This window comes from Sitodiplosis mosellana, unplaced genomic scaffold (genome assembly GCF_009176505.1).
Source record: "Sitodiplosis mosellana isolate CC-2019 unplaced genomic scaffold, AAFC_SMos_1.0 Smas_scaffold_6226, whole genome shotgun sequence".
In the NCBI taxonomy this organism is placed as follows: Eukaryota; Metazoa; Arthropoda; class Insecta; order Diptera; family Cecidomyiidae; genus Sitodiplosis; species Sitodiplosis mosellana.
In genome coordinates, this window is record NW_022601467.1 from 968087 (window position 1) to 991429 (window position 23343).

Here is a 23343-nt window from a genome sequence, read left to right on the forward strand (position 1 = left end):
GAAAACTAATTTATATAATAATTATATATTTCATCTTGTCAGTGACGTTTATGTCTTATATATTAAGTGTTCAACGCAGGTACTTATTGATTACTTCAACATTACAATTACGATTTGTATGTATATAAAAACGAGTTTGCAACTTTTGTTTTTTCTTGCATATTTTTCTTCTCCTTGGTTTTTAAGTTTAATTAGTGGACTATAATTTGTAACGTCAAAATAAATTTGATTCTTTATAAAATAATGTGAATTTATTTACTTTTTCTTTTTACCATTCTCTCCCGTTTGCATTTTGTATTATATTCTTCGTACAAAATTGGAACAAGCGAATCGTAACAACATTAAAGTTATATGGTGTCATTTCATGAGCTATATCCTATAAATGATCAACAATTTAATAATAAAATCGATCGATAAATCATTTTCAATACAGAATTGGTTGGGATCTGTTTTTACTCTTCATTTAAGAATATTTGGCCCATAAAATTGAACACTGTCTTAAGTTGTCAAATGTGGATAGCTGTATTGTTTCAGCTCGGCCCAATTTGCCTTGTCCATCATCATTTTTGTTCATATAATTTGTAATTTTTTTTTATATTTCCAGTATTTTCATCATCATGATTTTAAGAGTCACAGCGGAATTCCTATTTATTTATAACTTGAAATAAATGATTATCTATTTGCTAACTAAAAAAATAAATCTAACTCTTTTTTTTTCAATTTTCGACAATTCACGGCAATCGATTCAACGTAAAGCACTTTATATACCACAGACTTGAATCGGTAGCAATTGTTTGACGGCATATTTTTTCTTCAACATCACACCTTTCTAATTTTGATTTTTCAGAGAAAAGCTACAAGAGGATTTCAAAAAAAAAACATTTGGTATTTAAAGTGTAGTGTGTGCGTGCTCAATAACAAAATGAAACCTAAATATACAGTTAACATCGCATATTTGTCACAGTTCTGAGCGATAATTTGATGAAATACTCAATGTATCGTATAATCACAAAGCGATTCAATTTGCTTTCCAGTTTCAATTTAAATGATTTTTTTTTTGTTATTAGTGATACGAATGATTGAACCAATTTCAAATTTAACCCTCAGGACTATGTGCGTGTGAAATGTTTTTTTCTCAGGCGAAAATATCTAACAGTTCAAAAAAGTGTTTGTTTCCAGCATCTTTTTTTTCCATACATTTGCGAAAATTTGTTTCCATGTTTACAGTAAAATGTTTCCTAGTGTGACCGCACCCTAAAAATGTCTACTTCCCTAATAATATAAAACTAATTGTCACATTGTCATCATATAGAAGTGTCAATATGTTTTTTCTTTCTCTCATCCTATTAATATATTGACATCAATAACAAACATTTTTTTTTATTCAATTAAAACCAGTGATTTGTTTCTAATTATTAAACTATTTAGTAGTTGTGTTTTGAGAACATCATCCACGGAAACGGGAACAAGATTGTTGTGTTATATGGTTTATACCACTATTTTGCCCGAATAAGTGTTGCTATTTAATGTAGATACTATGCGGTAACAATGGTGTTCAATGCAATCAATCCAATGCCTGGCCGCCGGTATTTGGCAACAGCAAACATAAGAATCCACTAACTGTGAAAGAAAATGGTGTTTGAGAGGTTTTTTTAATTAAAAATAGAAGAAAAATGAGTGAACATTTTAAGCAGTTATGTGCCACTTACTAAATAACATTGTAGAAAATAATACTATTGGTATGACACAGTTTAAATCTATCAAAAAGCCGAATATTAGATTGCCTATCAAAGCTCCGCCACGGCCGAAAGTCAAGGATAAAGCAGCTGCCATAACTCTGTGTGTGATAATAGATAGCGTACAATTTAATTGGATATATGCTATAAATAAAGTGTGTGGTTTGCCATTGAATCGAAAGAACAATGGGTGGAAAGGATAATAATTGTCGATCAACGACGGTTGGCAATGATTTTTTTATGTTTTTACCTTAAATTCGTCGGGAACAAATCTACCATAACACAGTACACAGTTGATATGCCGAGTGATGTCAGAGCCTCAAATATGCAAGACAATATTAAATTTTCAACTGAATTATGCACAAAGTATAATCCAATTGTTACGGTGCCAGCCACTACTAGACTAAATACTAAATAGATCGAAAGAACAAAAAAAAAAAACAAAAGAAAAGAAAAGAGAAAAGAAAAGAAAAACAAAAACAGGTTCAGGTGTTTGTTGTTTGTCCGATCGTCCATCCATTCATATCGTCCATTGTGTATGAATATTAAATGCATCCAATGCTTAAAATAAATTTCTTGAGTTACCTAGAAAGAATTTCGCACCCAATCGATGAACACACAGTGGTAGCCATAGACTAGTCGGTATGCAACTTATTCCAATGATTATTGTATGAATATAAACGTTATTGTCAATCGTTGGACCGTCACAATATTCATCGTAGACTAGTGTTCTGCAATCACAATTTTTCTTCCATCAATTTCAAACATTTAATTATGTACTTTTATGGCAAGAAAAAAAATTCATTCATTTCAAAATAAAAGGTGAACAATGAATGAAAAATAATAATTGTACCCATTCACGTCTGGTTCAAGTACGACTGATGACACGTCACATACGGATGCCGATTTGTTAGCGTTGTGCTTTTCGAATTCTTCAAAACGGTAGAAAAGTTCAGGAAACCAAATCATCAACGTATAATAGCTAAAATGGAAAATAAGTTGATTACACATGGAGTGACTGAATCAGATTTTGACGTGACACACACACACACACACACACACACACACACAAACTCACCTGGTGGTTAATCCGAATTGAATGGCACAGGTTAAGACGGTGTTCCGTAAATGCGGCGGCTTGCACAACAGTTTCGTTTGCTGCCAAATTTCAGACATTAGCATTTTCAATTCCTTCGGTTTTTTCATGCTGAGTGTGCGAACTGATTTACTCGTCCGTCGTGATATCGTGCTAATGCTTTCACGCTCTTTTAGACTCTTGATCTGTATGTGTAAGTGAAAGAAAATCGTCATTTTTCTGATTTGCAATGGAATGAATTGATTCGATTCAAATTACCGGATATTCGGTTTGTCCTTTGCCCGTATTCTCTTGGTACATGTGTCTTAAAACTTCAAGGGCTTCTTCCGTTTCACCGCACTCGATAAGAAATTTCGGACTTTCCGGAAACAAAAACAGTAAACATCCGAGTAACAAACTATACATCGTGAAAAATATTTTTTTCAGTTAGATTTGCAAAAGTTGAATATTTAACAATGAACATTGATTAGTAAACCTTGGAATGGCACAAATCGCTACGAATAAATTCCAACTATGGAACAGAAACCAGCCGTGCCTAATTTCAACATTTAATGGAATAATCAACCAAGCAATAGCTGCAAAAGAGACAAAACGATTTTTATTTAATAGGTCAATTGAGCGTTGAATCAGGATTGGCACATACCTGGTAGCGCAATGATTCCAACTGTCCAGAACATTTCCATCCAGCATAGAATTTTTTCGCGATATTTTGTTGGTTGAAATTCGCCCAAATAGGGAAAGCATATACCCATTGCTCCTGCCACCCTTTGTTTTGTAGATAAAAACGTTTTATTTGATGAGATCAATTGCAGCGACCAATTTTGACCACTCACCCGAATCCATTGAAGAAACGAAAGAGCATGAATAAATAGTAGTATTGTGCCACAGATGATAAGAGACCACAAAATCCGTCGAGCAGTAGTGTGGCGATTAACACTGTTTTACGCCCTTTTGTATCCGCTAAACATCCCCACCAATAGCTGCCCACGAGCATTCCTTGATGAAAAATAAACGGAAAAAAAAACAATGTTATAATATCATATACACATAAACTATATGCATGTTTGACACCATTGAATTTCAATCAAAGCGAATACCCATTTTTTCGAACAAATTGTAACATTTCGAAAAAAACTCAAACTAAAAATATTTTGTTCAATCGTTCTCAAAGTAAATGATTATCGAATCCAATTTAATTTTTCGAATTGATATGGTATTTTGATATAATTTATGCAAATACGTATTTTTTCCATAATTTTAAAGCCGATTATCAGATCCATAATGAATATTGTATGATCTTACCAAGCATCGGAGCTGCTGTCAACAAGCCTTTGTCACTCGACGACATACGAAAGTCACAAGTGGCTGACGGTAAAACGAATGATATAATTGTAATCCCAATCGCCGTATTCATATAGATCATACCGCAAACGATGAGCAAATAAATGTGAAATTTTCCGAAGCCGGCATTAATGAGCGCATTCTCGTAATCCACTCGTACACCAGAATTATCCATAAAATCAAGACCTGGGGGATCGAGAAACAAATATTCAAGTGCGTGTATTATATGCGTGTTTGTGTGTTTTCTTTATTGTGGTCCTGAAATTTTAATCTAGGGGAATATCACGCTTGAATTATTTCAAATATTTCAAAAAAATCCAATTTATCTCTAAGAATCTGTCGTATGAAATATGGTGGATATTTGTGAATACGGCGGAATATTGTGGATTTTTGTGATTATGAATGATATTTAAATGTATTTATTCGGATTTAATGCAAAAAATCTCAAATATCTCCAAAATCCACAAAAATCTGATTCATTTATTCAAAATATTCGAAAATATGTCATACAATTGATGTTTATTTCAAATATCTCAAATATATCACAAGATTCAGGAGCGTGATATTCCCTTAGATTTTAATTTCGATTCCAAATCGAAAATTGTTTCGAGAGCACACATACGATTTTGGGTTGAATGATTGTTCATTGGTTCGTTCGTATGACACGATTACTCAAAATGATGGAGTAACACATACCCATGGTGCAAGTTGATGAAGGTCGCTGACTTTGTGCTTCGGACGGTGTGAATATTGGTTCAAGTGATGTTCTCGGTCCGTGATCATCAATCGCGTTTAATATGTTCAGCTCTAAACTGGAATGTCGATTATTGTTTTGCGAATCCAGTATATCACTAATATTGTCGTGTTCTGTGCTCAACGAAGACAGTTTTGCTTCTTTGCTTTGTGTGGCCTGGGTATTTACAATTTCAAATTAATTCCTTGATTTGAATGCAAAGCACGGGCTTTTTGACTTTATGAGCGTAGTATTGCTTGCAGGTTTTTCTTTACAAATCTCCACCGCTTTAACCAATTGTTGACGTTAGACAAATGTTTAGAGTGATGAAACCTGCACGAAAAAAAAAGAACAAAATTACATTCATTTTCCGATCGCTTCAACAAGATCATCTCTATTGCATGTAATGCTACTACTTGATTTGTTTGGATTTCTCAGTCTTAATCTTATTTTTATTCATTTCGCATTGTTTTTCTTTGTCCTCTCGATTGCGTTCATAGACCTTGCCATTGAAAGCGTTAGTATTGATAGAAAAGTTTCCTATGAAATTATCCCTTCAAGACATATGTATAAGTTCATAGTTGTTCACACGTGAACTTCATAGTTGTCAACATACAGCCTTCATTCATGCTTATTTCGCTTTTTATCGACAAAATGCGTCAGGCGAACAAATAAATTTTCCAGTTTTTTTTTTCTCATCGTAACGTTTTCTTTTCGTCGAAATGAAGGTGATGTGTTTACCTCCCCACATGTTCATACGTATGCGTGTGTAACTATTTATGTGTGGCTATTGAAATGTCGTGGTTTTATTTTGATTTTGACAATCAAATCAAAAAACATAATCTTATTGTCCATCGTGTATGCTTTTACTGATTATTTATCAAAATGAAATGACCATAAGGAAATATTCCAATGCAAAATGAAAGTCGATTCCCTTGCACTTCTAAAATAGCTATTGCGCAGTCGGATTTCAACGTCACAAGTAAATTCATTTCATTTCTTCGAATGTATTTAATCGTTGACATTGTAACACCACCTCAACACGCCGTTCATGAGCCATTAAGACACTTTGCATGTACTGATGTACTCAATGTCATTTTAATTAATTCCATCGTAATCCGTGTGACGAAAAGGTGTTGGTTTCAATAAATTGATGTACTCACTTCGATTGAAGATCACCACTAATATCCACAAAATGGGAAAAACCTTTGAACCCCGTATTTTAGTGTACAGTAAAAAAGACAACAAATTGCAAATGAACCAAGAATTTACTTTCTTTTGTCGAAATCACAAAGCACATTTACTTCCGTTTAATTTGTTCTCACGATGCAAAAACTATGATTTAATTCACGTGTTACGCCGGTTGAGCATGGATTGAGTTGTTGATCGGTGATATTTATTGTGTCGGGAATAGAGTTGAAATTCGGTTTTTGACCTCAAAATTTGAACATGTGTCACAGCAATTCTCGGTGTAATTGAGACTGAGCTTTAAAAAAGTGTTCACTGAACGGGACGAAATACTACTATGAACTACAGTTTGATAACAGATAAAAGTCAATTATAAACGCAATGTCCTCGATATGTTCGTGCATTTTTAATAAAACTTTCCTATTTTTATTCAATGTGGGGCAGGTGGAGAGTAGAGCAGACCAGAAGCACCAACAAAGCAAATAAGCAATAGCGTTTGTTCGTTCATTCGTTTGTTTCGTAGTGTTTTTTCCCTATCTATCTTCCTTTCTTTCTTTCTTTCTTTCTTTTTTTCTTTCTCTCTCTCTCTCTCTCTCTCTCTCTCTCTCTCGCTGTTCAACTATTATGACCACGAAAATGTGTGTATATCATACATACAATTTTGTTTATTTAGCTATTGTTTTTATGTGTATACAAAAAAGCTACCTATCGCTTGTTCACCACCGCTAAAAGAAAATTCCCTATTGTCCCACACGGACTGATGAGTAGATGGATAGATAAAAAAAATGTGGAAGGATGGAACTTATGGATGAATGTGCAGCGCGCTCCGCAACCGAACCGAATCATTCCGAAAGGTTTTTCACTGTTCCGAGAATGAGCGAAAGGGACAGTGGTGCGCCGATTTGTTTCACTTTTATTAACAACCACCCCTTGAAATGAATGTGTATATATATATATATATATATATATATGTTTGTGTGTGTGTGCGTATGCTTTGTTACATTTTTTTTTATTCATAGTTGACCGTCATCATCTTCGTCATAAGCATCAATTTTTTTTCCTTTTCTTCATAAACAATTTAAGCGAATTTCCACACCGTTACATTTGATTAAAATTCAATGAAAAGCGACGTGGTCACCGAAAACCGAAAAGAAGAAGAAAAAAACAAATGCTGTCGTCGTCGTCGTCGTGAGAATGTCGTGTGCCAACATCAACAGTTTTAGTTTCCTATGGTAAGTGTGATACGTGAGGAGTAATGAGTTAGTCATGTCTCTGTATATAAATACAATCAAGAAATGGAAAACGAAGAGGTAAATCAGGAATAAGCGCACGAGACAATGAAAACCAAAATATATACATAACAACACCAACGCCACACGGCCATGATTCAGTGAGAAACCGACAAAGGTAGCAAATGAAAAGGAAAAAAAATAGCCATCGTAAAAGCGAATTATATTGGTAGACGAAAAGAGAAAGTGACGCCTTCACATAACAGCATTGTTGTGGATTGTGACGGCCATATAATCTAATCCGACCACAAACGCCACCAAACACCGACAATCCAAAATGACAAAGGATATTATGCTTTGGCAAATTATTACCGGATTGTCACGTACACAGTGCAAATATTCATTCAAATATATTCATTGTAAATGATGAATCTATGAGAATTTGAAGGACAATTTGCTTCGGTTTTTAAATAGTGGGCTCGTATACGGTATATATGGTTATTAATAGCAAAAATGGTAACAACAACAATGGCAACGGCAACAAAATTCGATTTAAAAAAAAAATACAATTCAATACTGATTGAGACGAGAAAAAAATGGAACAGGTGACGCCAAATTGAAAACGTGAATCAAATTATATTTATATCCCCGATATTTCCCGCAAATGGCCTATTTGCCATCATTATAACATTAAAATCTACTTATTTTAATTCAATAAAAATTGATATTAGAACCTAACCAGCATGATCAAAAGGTGAGATTGAAAACAGATTTAATGGGTCAATGTAACAAGTAAGCAAACCACAGCCTTCTTCATGAAAAATACTTGGTGTCAACGGTCAATGTTTACTTTGATAGCAAATTCGTTCATTTTGACAATAAAAGTGGACACATTGGACTGGATACATGCGTGTATTCGACCAAACCAATATATCCTCATTTCTTTGTTGTTATTGTTGTGGTGTAAACTTATCGTGCTTTAATGTGCACGCGTAACCAACAGTCACAATCACACAACGTTCAATATTAACATTTGGCTTGACGCGCGCGATGTTAACGTAGTTTTGTCGTATTTTTTTTTAATGTCGATTCCATATTATATGGCTTACATATATGGGACCTTTTCTTATTTGTTGTCGTACTTCATGAACGAGGCGAACAACACGTTTACATTAAATGCATGCATTTTTCCATGTGGTTGTGTGTGTGTGTTTTTTTACTACATTTCTTTCTGCTCTTCGATTGTTGTTGTTGCTGTTTTCTTTTCACTCTCACGTTCTGTTCTCACTTTCATGAATGTCGCCGAATATGGATATGGATATGGAATCACTCTAAATAAGTATCGTTTGTTTTAATTTTAGATTATTGTTTTACATTGTATCTCATATCTAATTTATATTAATTCCAATACATAATCAAGCACGCAGTGGATTTCGGATTGTGCATGTGGGTTCCTCTATATTGGTATACACTAACGACATTGTGAAGGACACCCAACATTACATATACCATTAGATAATTGATGATTTGTCGCTAGTTTCTAAACACAAATGTGTCGTATTTCAATTCTTGTGTGAGTTTTCTAAATTGACCGCCATCACATAGAATGTTGTTCGTGCATTTCGAAACTGAAACAATTAAGGAAAACGTATCCTATTTTTATGAATAATTTTTTGTTCGTATTTGATTTTGGATATTAATAATTGTCCATTAGATGGAATTTTCGGAATCAACTAGGATAATATAAAGCGTGTTGTCCTTTGGTTCCCATTTCTTTCTCTCTCTCTCTCTCCCTTCTCTGAATGCATGGTAGATTGATCAACAAACGGTGCAAAAAAAAACTATTTATGGTTTCAATGCTTTCGAACGGCATCGTTCGAAACTAATTTTTTATAGTGCTCAAGTGTAAATGAATGTTTACATTCCGTTTACTTGATCTACGGTGATATTAATTGCTTGGGAATATGTACATTGCATCGCTAAAGTTTATTATAGTTTTGTCGCCTTTAATGGGCTTGAAATTAGAGAAGAGTCGGTACTGAAAACAGAAAATGAAATGAAGCCCAAATCACTTTTGACACTTTTGGTCTTGTGCAAACGACGAATTTTTTTTTCCTATTGCAAGCATGATGTGAATGCTATGTCAATCGAGGAAGTAATATAAACAAGGCTCGTGTTCTGTTTCTCTCTCTCTCTCTCTCTCTCTCTCTCTCTCTCTCTCTCTTCGGACCTCTTCACTAAAAATAAACATGCAAACGGACGTTGTCTCAAATGAACCTCGACGAAATGTCTAGCATTTTGACGGTCAAATTGTTAATGAGGATTGGTTTATCCTTTTAGGAAAATTCCCAATCGAATAGAAAATATCATTTGAAAATTGGTCAACACTAAAATTCATACCTCTTGAGGTTTCTTTTCTCACTCACTTCGAAAATGGAACTTTCTTGTTCACATATTTTGATATTTATTTGATTCCGTTCGTCAATCGCTTTCCACATAAATCATACTTATTCATCACTAATACACAATAACCATTTTAACAGGAGAATTTTTATTCTTAACTTATGTTAAAAACGAAAAATAAACGGTAAACTTTGTTGTTGTTATGAATACAAGTGCGATGAAAGTAAAACCAAAAACTAAACTGACAACAACGGAATGGATTTTTTTTTTTAGAGGGAAAGTAAGTATTTGCGTGCGTACAACATTATTAGGTCTCGTTCTGAAAACTGTCCATATCATATTATAAGGACGTTTACAGTCGTAAGAAGAAAAAAAACGCGAAAAAGGCGATATATTAACTTCATTGGAACCATAAAGGTGGTAAAGCAGCGAAATACGCATTGTGTATATATAGGTTTCTTTTAGCTCGACTAGGGCGTGATCATAAATTCGATAGGAAAGGTTTTTGAGGTCAATCCATATGAAATATATATATATATATATATATATATATATATATATCGTCCCAATGAACATTGCTCCCTATTTGCTTGGCCATACACACGATTCCGTATTTGACTAACGTTCATCTAATAACCGAAATTCTTGCGATTGAGGTTAATTTAAGTGAATGAATTTCATTTGGATGGTAATTTTTTGTTCATTGGGGGAAACATTATTTTCCCTTCAGTGAAAATACATATCGCGAATAAGACGGACGGAAAAGAAAACCTTTTTTTCTTAACAAATCGACTGAGACGAATGATTTGATAGAAAAAACAAAATACATCAATAATTATGGAATGTTGAGTTAACAAATTGTAATGTACCTGTGATTTCTTGCATAGTAGTAGAAATCCTATTGAATGACACAATTTTCAGTTTAACGTTTTGCTTTTTTTCGCACATGGATTTGGGAATAGAAAATGTCCTCACGCAGTACACACATTAATTTAAAGAAAAACAACGTTTTGGTCACCGTCTTAAATGTCGTCAATGGTCTGCTTTATCAACCGTTTATCTCGCAATGTTATCACAAGCTTTGACGGTGGATAGCACGAGGATTGCGTCTTTTTCCGCAAAGAAAACGCACGTAATACAATTCCATAGCAAATTAGTTGATAGTTTTCTTTTTGTTTTTCTTCTATTGTTCGTCGATGAATCGATTCGACTAAGAGTTTTGCATAACAGCGTTCACACTTGATTACATAACACAAATTTCCGTTGATTGAAATTTTAATACGTTTCTATTCTATTCGCCGCAGCAAATTCGTTTTCAATATGAGAGGAAAAAATTACGTTCACTGCAAGCATTCGACTTTAAAATTTCGATAGAGCAACAGCAACACCGAAATTGTAGCACTTTGCATTTATATATGCATGCGATATGCTCACTCAAATAGCGACAAAAATGAAATGTGACTCGTTTTTACAGGGACTCTTCAACGGAGCTGCCTTCTCATCTTCTCAACGAATTTTGTTGTGTGCTGTGTGTTTTGTTTTTTTATTCATTTGTTGTCTTATAGTTTTTGTATGTTTGTTTTCGTTTTATTCATTTGAAAATAATTAACCGTTTATCTCAATGCACACTAGCAAAATGACAACGACGTCGACGACGGGCGATGACGGCAACAACGACAACAAAAATCACACGATAAATAAGTCGGAATAAACATGACGGCTTAATTGAACATTCTAATCCGAATTGTAATTGCAATTCTCTATCGCCCGCTTGAAATTTTCCAATCGAACATTGATTTTTTGTATAATATTGCGACACAATTAGACGATAAATAGTTATTCAAAGCAATGGCTATAATTTAAAGGATAACCATGTGTGCATCTCATTTGATTTTATTTTCGGTTTAATTCTGAGAAAAGATTTCAAATGATTTTTTTTTTGTTTCATCGCATATATTGTTGTTTTGTCTCTCTGCAACAAATATGGCAACGAATAATCAGAGCTGCAGACATTGCAAGTGTATAAATCCATCCGCTCATTAATTATTTCCGAAATGGCTTGCCAAAAACTATACCTATATTTTTATATTTTTAAAATAAGTACACGTACTACTCAAGTAGTGATGCACACATTTTTGAGCTGCATTTTTTTTCTCCCTCTTTTTTGCCAGTTTTCTTTTTCTTTCTCTACCTCTCTCTCGCTCTGGCTCGCTCTCTACTCAAACCATGTGCTGGTCACATGTGCCGCCATAGGTTTTGTCTCGTTTCGGTCGAGTTCCATCAAGTCATTTACCCTCAACCGATTACATTTATCACAACATCATTATCGAAATAGATGGGCACTTGTTCCGCAATTATACAATCAACGACATGAAACCCCAACAAAAATAGCATTTCGAGTTTCTCAAAAATTCAGATCAAGGTGAATTCTTGGCCGTTAACTTGAAATAAACAAATCTCGTGCATGCACTCGACTAGTCGACTGCTCAAATGTAGCAAAATAAATGATGTGCGCATTGAAAAGGTGCACTTTCTCACGCAAACACACACACACACACACACATGCCGCACATGTTATGTTGCATCAATCCGCAAACATAGTTTACATTTTGAAATTGCATGCTACTCAATATTCTCTCCCATGAACATGAGAATTGATGCCAAAAAATATGTGGAGTGCGTAAACAAACAACGAATTCAGATTTTGATCATAATACAAATTGTGTCGCAAAATAATTTAATTTCCCGATTTTCGGAAGTGATTAAATATTGAAATGAAAAGTAAACGAAAGGTATGTATGTTAAACTTGTCTTTTGCATTATTTTGATAGAGATTGAAATCGTTGTTGACAGCTTGCAAAATAATGATTATTTTCGACCCTTGCCAATCTTGCCCTTGGCAATCAATGATAATAATTATTAGATATAATATTTGCCAACAAATTATCCATTTGTACACAAGGAACATCATTGCACAGCTTAATTCGACGAATTTATTGATGAAACACTTCCCTGATTTGTGGTGATGATGATCTCGTCTTTTGATATCTACACATTTGTCTTGATTTACAATTTTGACTTTTTATTATTGTCGTCTGATATGAAATGGCGACATTTATCACAAGATTTGTGCAAAATTCTGCACAGTACTTACATTATGTATTCTAACAAAGTCTCTATAAGATTGATTGTTGCTGTGTCGCCATAATTTATTCGATGACAACCAATTTACACAAAAAACAATGAACAAAAATCGAGATAAAATAAACAATACACAAAATTGCACAAAGATCAGTTTCAACGTTTAAACAATGGAATAGAAAGAACACGCCAAACAATGAAAGTAACATGTGATGTTGAATGTCAGTCAGTCAAATCCAGTGTGCATGCGAATGGCCGAGATGTGCTAACGGTTTATTTTTCTCTCTCACTCTCTTCGATTCGGTGTGTCTGTCCGTGCAATTGTTTAAGTAGATGTTTAAAAATTTACATGTACTAACAGAAGACGCTAGACAACCCTGCGTATTGTCGTCGGAGAGAATGTCGTAGAGCAACCGATGCGCCGATGCCAAGTTCAAAACATATCAGATTGATGCTCAAGCATCAACAGAATATTCCAATAGACTTTTATTGTTACTTTGCTCCTCGCACTGATAAATGCCATGTTGCTGCGTTGTTCTCCGGCATTTGCTTTGCATGGTTTTTCGTTCGGTGCAGAACCAAATGAAACAAACTAACACCATCACCGAGTGCTGATGTATCGCATCCAAAGTGAAAAACTAACAAATACAATTAGAATATTTGCATAGTGACCAATGGGTTTTACCGATTCAATGGCCATTAGCAGACATTGTGTGTTTCATAATAAGTTTTTAATTAAATTAACCATTTGAAGCGCATGCATACGGTATGCATTGCAACCCGCTGCTTCTGCTGCTGCTGACAACGCAATAATTATATAGTGGTCATTTGAGAGCTATATTAAACGGAGGGCTATTTTTGGAGTGTAATTTATTCTAAAAATAAAAATCCCACCAGATATTATTTCTAAATTTAATTTTTTTTTATTGAGTTAAGTCATTGCGTGTGCTCACACGATTTATGTGTTTATTGTGATAAGGCTATCGAATTCAAGTGATAAAAACAAATAAAACATAACAACCGTATAATGGACAAATTACATTCATATCAAGGTTGGATCGGTCGATTTCATGAGTGGCGAGAATCGTTTCGCGACCGTTTTTCCAATTGGAGACAAGAAAATCCCGAAACTGTCATCGAACTATTGAAAAAGAAAGTTTACAATGAATCGTCGAGCTGTGCTGATGCCGATTATTCCCACAGACACAGGTCTTTATTTATTGCTTGTTAGCTGACATACATAAATTTTAGATTCAATTCTCTTAAACCTTTTTCGCATTCAATTTGCTGCGAAAGTAAAAGAAAAACCTATTCAATATTGAAAAAGCCAATGTTTTTCATCGAGTGTTAGATGCATCGATTGGAATAAATTCGACAGTAAATATCAATTGATGACAATCATTTGCATTTCAATTGAATGTATATTTGCGCGACTATTTCGAATGCATTAGGTTTTTCTCTCGTTGAAATTGTACAACATGCAATTTAGAAAATCCGTTTGATGACCCATTTTCATGGTTATTATCGTTCTATTTTTCTTTTTTTTTCTGTGCAAATTCCAATAACGAAATAACAATAATAATAATAATAATAAGAACAAAAACACGGTCTGAGTTGCTTCGAGTTTCGGCCGCTGTAATGGGTATCGAATTTTCGTATGCGGCAGAAACGGCCTTCGTTTCACCAACCCTTCTAAGCATTGGCGTTCAACATCAGCATATGACATTGGTATGGGCACTATCGCCATTAGTTGGATTCTTTTTAACGCCGATTATGGGTTCGTTCAGCGATCGATGTCGACTGAACCTGGGACGTCGAAGGCCATTCATAATATTATTTTCAATCGGCATATTTATCGGTAATGTGATTGTTATTGAAATTAATCGAAATTAAAACTTTGTAAGAAGAACAATTCTATTTATGCATATTGTGCTGCCCATTAGGCTTGCTGATGGTACCAAATGGTGAAAGTATCGGTTATGCTATGGGCGATTTCAATCCGTACGAAACGAACGAAACTGTAATAAAGTCTTCGGTGTTAGCACATCGTGCGACGGCTTCTGAAACGAAAATAGTCCACGTTTCGAATACATCGCATCCATGGGGAGTATTCTTTACTATAATCGGAACGGTTTTATTGGATTTCGATGCTGATGCATGCCAAAGTCCAGCTCGTGCTTATTTGCTCGATGTCACTGTGCCGGGGGATCATGCAAAAGGTTTGTCAACGTTCACAATAATGGCGGGATTAGGCGGCTTCATGGGCTATTCACTCGGCGCCATCAACTGGGAAGAAACGTCTTTTGGTATTTCAAAATTAACTTTTCGATTCTTATGTAAACAGCAATACGAGCAACTTTTTGACTTTCAGATTTATTTTCCGTTGCTTTTTCATGCCTTTATGTAGTTTTTGCTTGATGATTTCTTTTTGGCAAGTTCCTTTCTGCTTGGTTTCTTTCTTTTCGGTTCGGTAAATGTTTGACCAGTTTCTTTACTATGTTAATATGTCATCAAAATCTATTTCATATTCTGGTTTCTATTATTATGTGCGAAAAGGTGTAATGTTGGGTGGGCACGTTAGGGCCGTATTCACATTGGTTACCATTATATTTATCGGTTGCGTTATCGTGACACTGAACAGTTTTCGTGAAATTCCGCTATGGAGATTAGAGTCAGTGTCCCAAAGCATTGTCGTGATTGACGAATGCGACGATGCAAAACCCGATTCAAATGAACAATCTGCACTTAACGAAAGACTTCAAGCACCCGATCCAATTAACCGGACAACTTCTTACGGAGCCTTATCGAACGAATGCCTCGAAGTACCAAAACAAACAGTAATAAACAAATCATTGCTTCTATCCATGATTTATTACAAGAAAAGAAAAGAAAACGAAACAAGACCAAATAAATACTACTTACTTACTCTATGCTCCCCAGGGAAATCATCGGAGATTCACAATGCCAGCACTTCAACACACTGAAACGGTAACAGTGAATGAGCCAGAGGTTGAGGCTGAGACGACGTTTACTGGAGACAATGTGAAAACAACAACACTGCCAACTGGAGAAGAGGAGCCTATTGCATCTTTTGATCAGTACCTAATGTCAATCATCTACATGCCACATTCTTTGCGAATGGTCTGTCTCACGAATTTATTCTGCTGGATGGCACATGTGCGTTACGATTGGTTGATTCTCACCAAAGAAATAGAAATTACGTTAAATTTTCCACTTGAAATAATTTGAGAGAATTTTAATGGCTCAATTTTTAATTCCATTCTCGTAAATTGTGTGCAGGTCTGTTATTCATTATACTTTACGGATTTCGTTGGTGAAGCCGTCTTCCATGGCGATCCAAAAGCTGCTGAAGGATCGGAATCGTATGCGCTCTACGAGGAAGGTGTGCGTTTTGGATGCTGGGGAATGGCAATGTATTCGCTATCTTGTGCGTGCTATTCGCTAATTATTGAAAAACTGATTCGTAATTATGGGTAAATGAACCATATATACCAACTAAAAAAAAAAAACAGCTGAGCCTGATTAATAATGATGAGTGTTGCTTTTTTTCTAGGGCGAAGAGAGTATATATTGGTGGACTTTTATTCTACAGCTGTGGCATGTGTATATTGGCTTTGACAAAAGCGCCATCCAGTGTTATCATCTTCAGTTGGTGTGCGGGCATCATGTATTCAACGCTTTTCACAATGCCATATTTATTGGTCGCTCATTACCATTCAGAGGGATGTGTAAGTATTGCGTCTTGTTCTTCTTCGGTTCTTGAATCAAGTGCATTCCTGATTAAGAGAAATGGTTTTTAGTTTGCAGTTGACGCATCAAATTCACAAGGAGCACAAATTCGAGGATTGGGAACAGATATTGCTATTGTCAGTAGCATGGTTTTCTTAGCACAATTCATTTTATCGCTGTGCATGGGAACGATTGTCAAATGGTCGGGCACAACCACTGCTGTTGTTTCGATGGCCAGCTTTCTAAGTTTTTGCGGTGCAATTAGTGCCACACAAGTTATCTACCTAGATTTATAGGTAAAAAGCTAAAATGTTCTTCTTATTATAATCATACACTTTATTCGATTAGAAATACATTCACTTGTTACATTTGCAATAATAATTCATACATCCTTTTGCAAGTGTAAAATTGTTTTCGCTGCCATTTTAAGAAATCTTTACAAAATAATTTATGTGTCATAATTTTGATGTATTGATTATAAAATAACAAGAAACTGTTCTATATTTTAATCCATTGATGTTGTCTCCTTTTGTCAAACGAAATTTAACTCGGAAATGAGATCAAATAAAATATCGGTCTGTTTTATGTGCATAAAAAATAAATTGACTTCGATCGAATTCTATCAGGTTTTGTTTCAAAATTGGGCACTTTTATTTGTTTGACTGCTTCTATGTAAGCAACATTTAAATTATCAAAAGACTATTTTGATTTTACTCTTCCGTGGCAATCGTAAGTAACCACCTGTCTAGTACGCACGGATACGTACATCAAAGTGCAATATTTTGCACCGACCATTAGCCGTTTACATTCTCAGATTATTTCGACATTTATCTAAAATGTCCCTTTTCATGGCCGTGTAATCTGGGTGTAGCTTCAATACTTGCTGGCACACATCGATTGCATCTGCAAATCGCTTGTTCTTCATATAATTAAATGCCAATTTATACCCAATTGTTGGTTTTGATTTTCCACCATAGCGCCAGGCCAAGTCGTAGTGCATTGCTGCAATGCGGTAGATCTGATCTTTTTCAGATAATTGAGCCGATAGTTCATAGGCTTTTGCACATGATTTATTGTGCGAGGTAACTCTCTCTAGCAAATCTTGGGCCATATCATGTTTACCCGCTTGAATATAGATATGAGCCAACATCAACCAACATTTTTCCAAATATTCGGCGTCCTCAAAGTTCCATTGGTTTTTAGCGACGCGTTTCAATTGATTTTTTGCTTTTTGAGTTTGTTTCAATAATATGTGTGCGGTGGCTAAACCTAATATCGGTCCCACATGATCTCGATACTCTTCCTGCATTGCAATTTCCGTGAAGTCAGTCAAGGCCGTTTCAATGGATAGTTTCTGGCGCGTTGCTACCAAATGGAAATTGGTCAATAGACGAAAAGAGAGCGAGTCGTTTTCTAGCCCACTGGTGCTTAATTTGAGCTCTTTCAACAAACGTTCAGCTGTTCGAAGTGCCATCAACTTTGATTCTCGAACCTCCGACTGAATAATAAAATGATTTGAAAAAAAAAACATTAGGTTAAATAGGCGAAATTTTAAAATAAATCGAAATCCTTACATCATCGTTAATTGAGTCTTGAACGATTTCATTCGGTAGGTCATTGTCTGGATTCAAGCATATTTCAATCATATTGCAAATGGCCTGATGACCCCATTCCGAACTGCGACGAGCGTTGTTGAAATAACGAAGTGCATTGTTTGGATTTCCACCGTACCATTCATATAGACCTCTGCAAAAGTTCAGACCAGCCTCTTGAGTTGGTTGCGGGCAATTTTGCTCGGCTCGATCCAAAAATGGAAGAGCGTCAGGCAATGCAGCCGATCTAGAAAAATGAATTGGTTTTAGTAATTTTAATGAAATTGGATTGAGAAGCAGAAAAAAATGAATCACCTTCTCAATACTTCAACTAAGCGAGCCAATGCAGTCCAATAAGTCGGTTGCCCGATTAATAATTGCGAAAAATGGTATGCAGCACTTTCGAAATTCATCTGAAGTGAAATGTATTGGTTGTAATTTTTAAAGAAAAATCCATTTTAAATAGCGGTAACTTACTCCACGAAAAGATAGATCCGCCATCATCACAGACGCTGCTTCATTATTCGGATCGATTTTCAACACTTTAGTGCACATGCTTTGACATTCCATCGCATTATTCACTTGCAAATGAAGCCGTGCTAGGGCAATAACTGTTTTTATGTCATCCGGTGAATATTTTAACGCTTCCTTATAGTGATTAATTGCCTGATGATTATCTCGTAATGCAATTGACTGCTCCGCCATTAGCACACAAATTCTGAAATGTTTTAAATGTTGAGTAATTTTAATAATTTTTTTAAATCATTTTTCCAATTGTCACTAGATTATGTTGTATGCGTAAAATCCATTTGCATTTCTTACTTTGAAAGTATTGCATTTTGTTCATAGACACCGGACGATTGCTCAACAACAATACGATTTTGCAAGCGATATTGATTGTCGCGAGCCTCTTTGAGCGTTGCCAATGACGAATTTAAATGGCCGGATTTCTCGCGGATTCGTGCCAACAACAGGAGCTGTTTGGTTCTTGTTTGAAGCAGTGTTGTATCATCGCTTGTACTAGAAAGGAAACGCAAAATTTAATAAAATAAATCCAATCTCTCATCAAATTAGCACAGAAGTGATACTACCTATGACTCGATTCGATGTCTTCAATCAACGTTTGTTCGGCACTCGAAAATTGTTTTAACTTCAAAAATAATTCGGCCAAATCTAGTTTCATTGACAAGTTTTTGTCGTTTATAGTGGCTTCTCTGTAGTAATTGATGGCTTTGTTGTACTGATGAGTTTTTACATATGCTCGGCCCAATTTGCTTGCCAAAAGTGGATCGCTGGGATTTTGCCGAAGTGCCATTTTAAAGGCGTTGATTGCTTCTTCTGGTTCTTGTATATGCATGTAGGCATCACCTAGGCAAATGCAAGTGCAATTTAGAAAAAGATCGGTTTTATTGTAATTTTTTCTGTAGATAATTTTCAGCAAATGATATCCATCCACAACTCACCTAACATCAAGTAACTCTCTGGACCCGGCATATTGTCGACCAGTTCTTTGAAGCATTGAGCAAAGAGGATCCGATCTTTTTTATGGTTTAGATAAACATAGGCTAATTTATTTTTCGCCTGAAATTCACCAGAAAAAATATTTAGGTTCATAGTAGAAACAGAGAATAAACTTGAGTGCAAATTTAATTTTCACCTGTAGGTAGTAAGGTTGCCCTGGTTGAATATTTTGCAAGTAATTCAATACTTTATCAATTTTCCCCTGTTGCAATGCAATATCCGCACTGGCAATGATGATTCGGCCTTCTTCCGGAGTGTTACTGAACTCTTCAAACGATCGATCCATTAGTTTGACGGCTTCGGCTTGCTGGTTCATCAATAAATACCCGTCAATCATTTGCAAGTAGAGCGTCACCCGATCGGGCAGCGCAAGTGTGTGTTTGTCATTTGTTTTGTTTGCATTCATCGATGCATTTGAACTCGGCATGCTGCAGATGTTTAAAGCGGTTTGAAAACATTTTTGAGCATCTTCCAACAGTAGTTGACTTTTCTTAATGACCCCGTTTACAAGGTGATACATAGGATTGTCTCGAACATCAAAATTGTGACTCAAGCAAATCTCCAGATTCTGGTTTGCACGTTGATAGTGTTTTTGTTGAATGTGAATTTGGGCCAGGAGCAAATGTGCATCACTGTATGATGGATCAATGTCGTTCAGCAGGCGTTGTAGCGTTACTGTAGCAGCAGCCGATTCACCACAAAGAAATTCCGCTTTGGCCAATTGATAGAGAGCAATAACCGAGCCGGGATAGGCTTTAACTACTGCTTCAAGTATATTCAAACTCTGCTTGAGTGAAATATGTAACGTTTTCTTTGAAAGTTCAATTTCATCAATATTAATAGTCGATTGGATCGGTGAATATTTTAGCAAGTCAGTTGTGACATCCAATAGAAAATCGGAATCAAATCGTCGCAAATATTCCGCTCCGTATGGGACGGTTTTCAAATTTTTGAAATGCACTTCGCATGCCTCAGATAGAATCGAAATCGCTTTGTCTGGATTATTTTCGATGGTTTTCGCTGACATATGCAGTAGGAATGGATTTTTGGTTGTACCTTGAATCTCGCTCAAAAACTCGATTTGTTGTTTTACTTGTTCGCTGACGCCCGACTCGGCCATCTGACATTGAGTTAGACCACACAATGCTTGCAACGAACTGTCATCAACTTTTGTGGCAGCACGAAAATGCTTAACAGCATCTTTGTATCGGCCTTGAAATATCGATTGGAAACCGAGCTCGGTTAAATACTCAGCCTTAAATGGTGACAATTGATAGGCCTTTTCAGCGAATAGCATCGTGCAATTCAGTACATCTTCGTTTCGATTGCAGTTGCGAGAGAATAATTGAGCAAAATATAAATGTAAATCGGCATTTGACGGTTCATTCTTTGCCAGTGCCGAATATAGTTGCTTCAAGTAAATCAAACCATTCTCAACTTTTCCCTCGTGGCATATTAAACCTAGCGCTCGGATGCACAACGCTTCAATATTGTTCGGTTCGAGGTTTAATATGCGAGACGCAGTTTCTTTTGCGTTCTCCCAATTCCAACTGGCCAGTTGAATTTTCATTTTCTCAACGAGCGGAATATTTGTGTCGGGATATCGTATTGATAAATGATTCAAGATATTGATGGCCGTTTCGAAATCACCATTTTGCTGATGGTAGCGCACTTGAAGCGTGTATGCATCAAAGTTTTTTCCATATTCTAATGCGATTTCAGTTGCATCCAAAACTTGAGTAGCATTCTTCGTTCGGAGGTACAATTCACACCATCCCTTAAGGATGAGCGCATCAATTGAAGTATGCAGCAATTTCAATGATTTTTCTGCGTATTCTTTGGCCTTCTCCAACTTGCCGCTCAGAAATAGAAACACACCGGCATAGTATGCCGATTGACTGGTTAAATGCTTTCGCTCCGCTTTCAAATGTTGGTCAAGTGTTGAAAGTGCCTCTTTGTCTACAACGGTGCACCGTTTGTGTGCATATATCAAGCCAATGATTGCTGCCATTCCGTACTCTTTGTCCGATTGCATCGGATTTAGCTCGCGAATACCTAGTCGAAGAAAGAATAATTGGATTTTGAAATGAATAATTTTGATCTTCTTTTGGCTTCAATTTTAGTTGGAAAACAGTCAATTTTGTCATACCTTCTTGTGTACGATTGCCCAGAGACAGCGCAAAGCCATTGTACAATCGAAAGCATGCATTTGCTGGAAATTTGGTCAATGCTTCGATTGATTTGCTCTGCATCGAATGAAAGTACTTCTCTCGTCCATAATACAATATCAATGACTTGTAATCCAATTCATCCATTGTTACCGATCTTGATGATTTCTAAGGCGTTTTTGTCTTGTGTGTACTTGAAAAATGAATGAAAATCGAATTTGAAATGTATAACAACAGCATAGCCATTTTTATTCTTCAATCACAGCTCAATTCTTTTGTACAACACAATGCGAATATTGTGGCGCATATTTGTTTAAATAATGTTGTAAAAAGGTGCAGTTTAGTTGCATTTTGTAACCATTTTCAACACAGTAATCAAAGGCAAACTACATAGAGGAAAAGAAACAGTTGTGTAAGTAACAGGTGTACAACAAAGAATTCCAATCACCAGTTCCATTCGAACAACATACCTTGGCTAACAATTTTCCCAAACCGTTGCCAGCGAATTCCGCCGGCACTTCAGTATGTTCCAACACCAAAAGTTTGTCAAATTTTTCATAAGATAGAAATGCTCTAGATGTGCCAAGATCAATGAAAAATACCATATTTTCTACGTCATGTTGAATTTGTGGTGTGACTTTTTTTGACCGGGTCATATAACCATAAGCAGCCATAATTTTTTTTTGTCTAACAAAGTGCAAGTGCTTCAATTTCAGAATTCTACTCAAAACCAATTAATTCTCGCTAAAATTTCACTTACCGTCTATAAAATATAAAGAGGAAAGAAAATGAAATTTCAAACGATAACAACAATCAAAGCGAATTTTTGTTTATATTTCTTTCATGTTTCATCGTTTCCATGGGACAACACATAATTTGACAGCTGTCATCACATACTACCAACTATCAAACATTATCGACTAAATGAATACGAAGTATTGCCACCACCATTTTCGCCACACACTTATGTCCATTCATCTTTATTCAAAAGTATCCTGAAAACTGTATGACGAACACCCATTTGAATGGAATGAAACGTTAAAAAAAATATTTAAAAAGAGAATAAAATGTATTAACTCGATGAAATATGGATAAAAATAGATTATTGAATATTCTTAAGTATTTCAATTACATGAAAAATGCTTATTAGAATTTCTTACAGATTTTTAGCTGTCAATTTTCAATTAGAAGAAAAAACCTTACAATATATTCTGTTGAATGCCTTAGCTGAACAGAATGAATTCCATATTTTTGAAAAACAAATGACCAAGTGTTATTGTTGGGACAAAATATATATTTAGTGTGCTATTTTTTTCTAGAAAAAATATTGGGAACACAAAAAAAAATCAAGAAATTTCCAATTATCTTTTGTATTTATCGACATGGCGCGAAAATTTGGAAAATTCAAAATATAAAAAAGAAAAAAGCTATATTTGTTGAAGAAA

The 23343-nt window shown here is 35.4% G+C and overlaps 3 protein-coding genes across 7 annotated transcripts; 1 reads left to right on the forward strand and 2 right to left on the reverse strand.

Annotated features, from left to right (window-relative positions):
* Positions 1-9: 9 nt before the first annotated feature.
* Positions 10-13296, reverse strand: LOC129579046 (synaptic vesicle glycoprotein 2C-like). Of its 5 annotated transcripts, none has more exons than XM_055468538.1 (13): positions 12881-13296; positions 4870-5239; positions 4135-4359; positions 3666-3828; positions 3476-3597; positions 3308-3407; positions 3091-3229; positions 2815-3017; positions 2590-2718; positions 2322-2467; positions 1987-2146; positions 1710-1837; positions 10-1620 (listed from the first exon to the last, which is right to left on the reverse strand). In XM_055468538.1, the coding sequence occupies exons 2-13, from the start codon at positions 4871-4873 to the stop codon at positions 1565-1567; spliced, it is 1575 nt and encodes a 524-aa protein (XP_055324513.1). In that variant the 5' UTR covers positions 4874-5239; positions 12881-13296; the 3' UTR covers positions 10-1564. The 5 variants fall into 5 exon arrangements, with proteins under 5 accessions (XP_055324513.1, XP_055324515.1, XP_055324516.1 ...); XM_055468540.1 differs by lacking the exon at positions 12881-13296 and adding an exon at positions 10596-11462; XM_055468541.1 differs by lacking the exon at positions 12881-13296 and adding an exon at positions 10745-11123.
* Positions 13297-13338: 42 nt separating this feature from the next.
* On the forward strand, positions 13339-17257 carry LOC129579045 (proton-associated sugar transporter A). Its single transcript, XM_055468537.1, has 8 exons — positions 13339-14076; positions 14463-14725; positions 14811-15173; positions 15424-15704; positions 15808-16044; positions 16168-16361; positions 16442-16616; positions 16689-17257. Exons 1-8 carry the CDS (start codon positions 13895-13897, stop codon positions 16911-16913), a joined length of 1920 nt encoding a protein of 639 aa, XP_055324512.1. The 5' UTR covers positions 13339-13894; the 3' UTR covers positions 16914-17257.
* LOC129579043 (tetratricopeptide repeat protein 21B-like) lies at positions 16930-22830 on the reverse strand. The gene is made up of 10 exons (XM_055468534.1): positions 22659-22830; positions 21880-22091; positions 19867-21785; positions 19673-19790; positions 19301-19577; positions 19032-19229; positions 18687-18927; positions 18525-18622; positions 18192-18456; positions 16930-18115 (listed from the first exon to the last, which is right to left on the reverse strand). Exons 2-10 carry the CDS (start codon positions 22043-22045, stop codon positions 17420-17422), a joined length of 3978 nt encoding a protein of 1325 aa, XP_055324509.1. The 5' UTR covers positions 22046-22091; positions 22659-22830; the 3' UTR covers positions 16930-17419.
* Positions 22831-23343: the final 513 nt, after the last annotated feature.

Excerpts from the sequence above, each read along its gene's own strand:
- LOC129579046 (XM_055468538.1), bottom strand. Across the intron at positions 2,719-2,814 it reads CAATTCGGATTAACCACCAG|CTATTATACGTTGATGATTT; the intron begins GTGAGTTTGTGT and ends TTTCCATTTTAG. Across the intron at positions 2,468-2,589 it reads CTTGAACCAGACGTGAATGG|AACACTAGTCTACGATGAAT; the intron begins GTACAATTATTA and ends TTGTGATTGCAG.
- LOC129579045 (XM_055468537.1), top strand. The coding sequence starts at position 13,895 with ATGGACAAATTACATTCATATCAAGGTTGGATCGGTCGATTTCATGAG. Across the intron at positions 14,726-14,810 it reads TTCAATCGGCATATTTATCG|GCTTGCTGATGGTACCAAAT; the intron begins GTAATGTGATTG and ends GCTGCCCATTAG. Across the intron at positions 15,705-15,807 it reads TCGAAGTACCAAAACAAACA|GGAAATCATCGGAGATTCAC; the intron begins GTAATAAACAAA and ends TATGCTCCCCAG.
- LOC129579043 (XM_055468534.1), bottom strand. The coding sequence starts at position 22,045 with ATGGATGAATTGGATTACAAGTCATTGATATTGTATTATGGACGAGAG. Across the intron at positions 21,786-21,879 it reads GGGCAATCGTACACAAGAAG|GTATTCGCGAGCTAAATCCG; the intron begins GTATGACAAAAT and ends TTCTTCGACTAG. Across the intron at positions 18,928-19,031 it reads CAAAATGCAATACTTTCAAA|AATTTGTGTGCTAATGGCGG; the intron begins GTAAGAAATGCA and ends AAAACATTTCAG.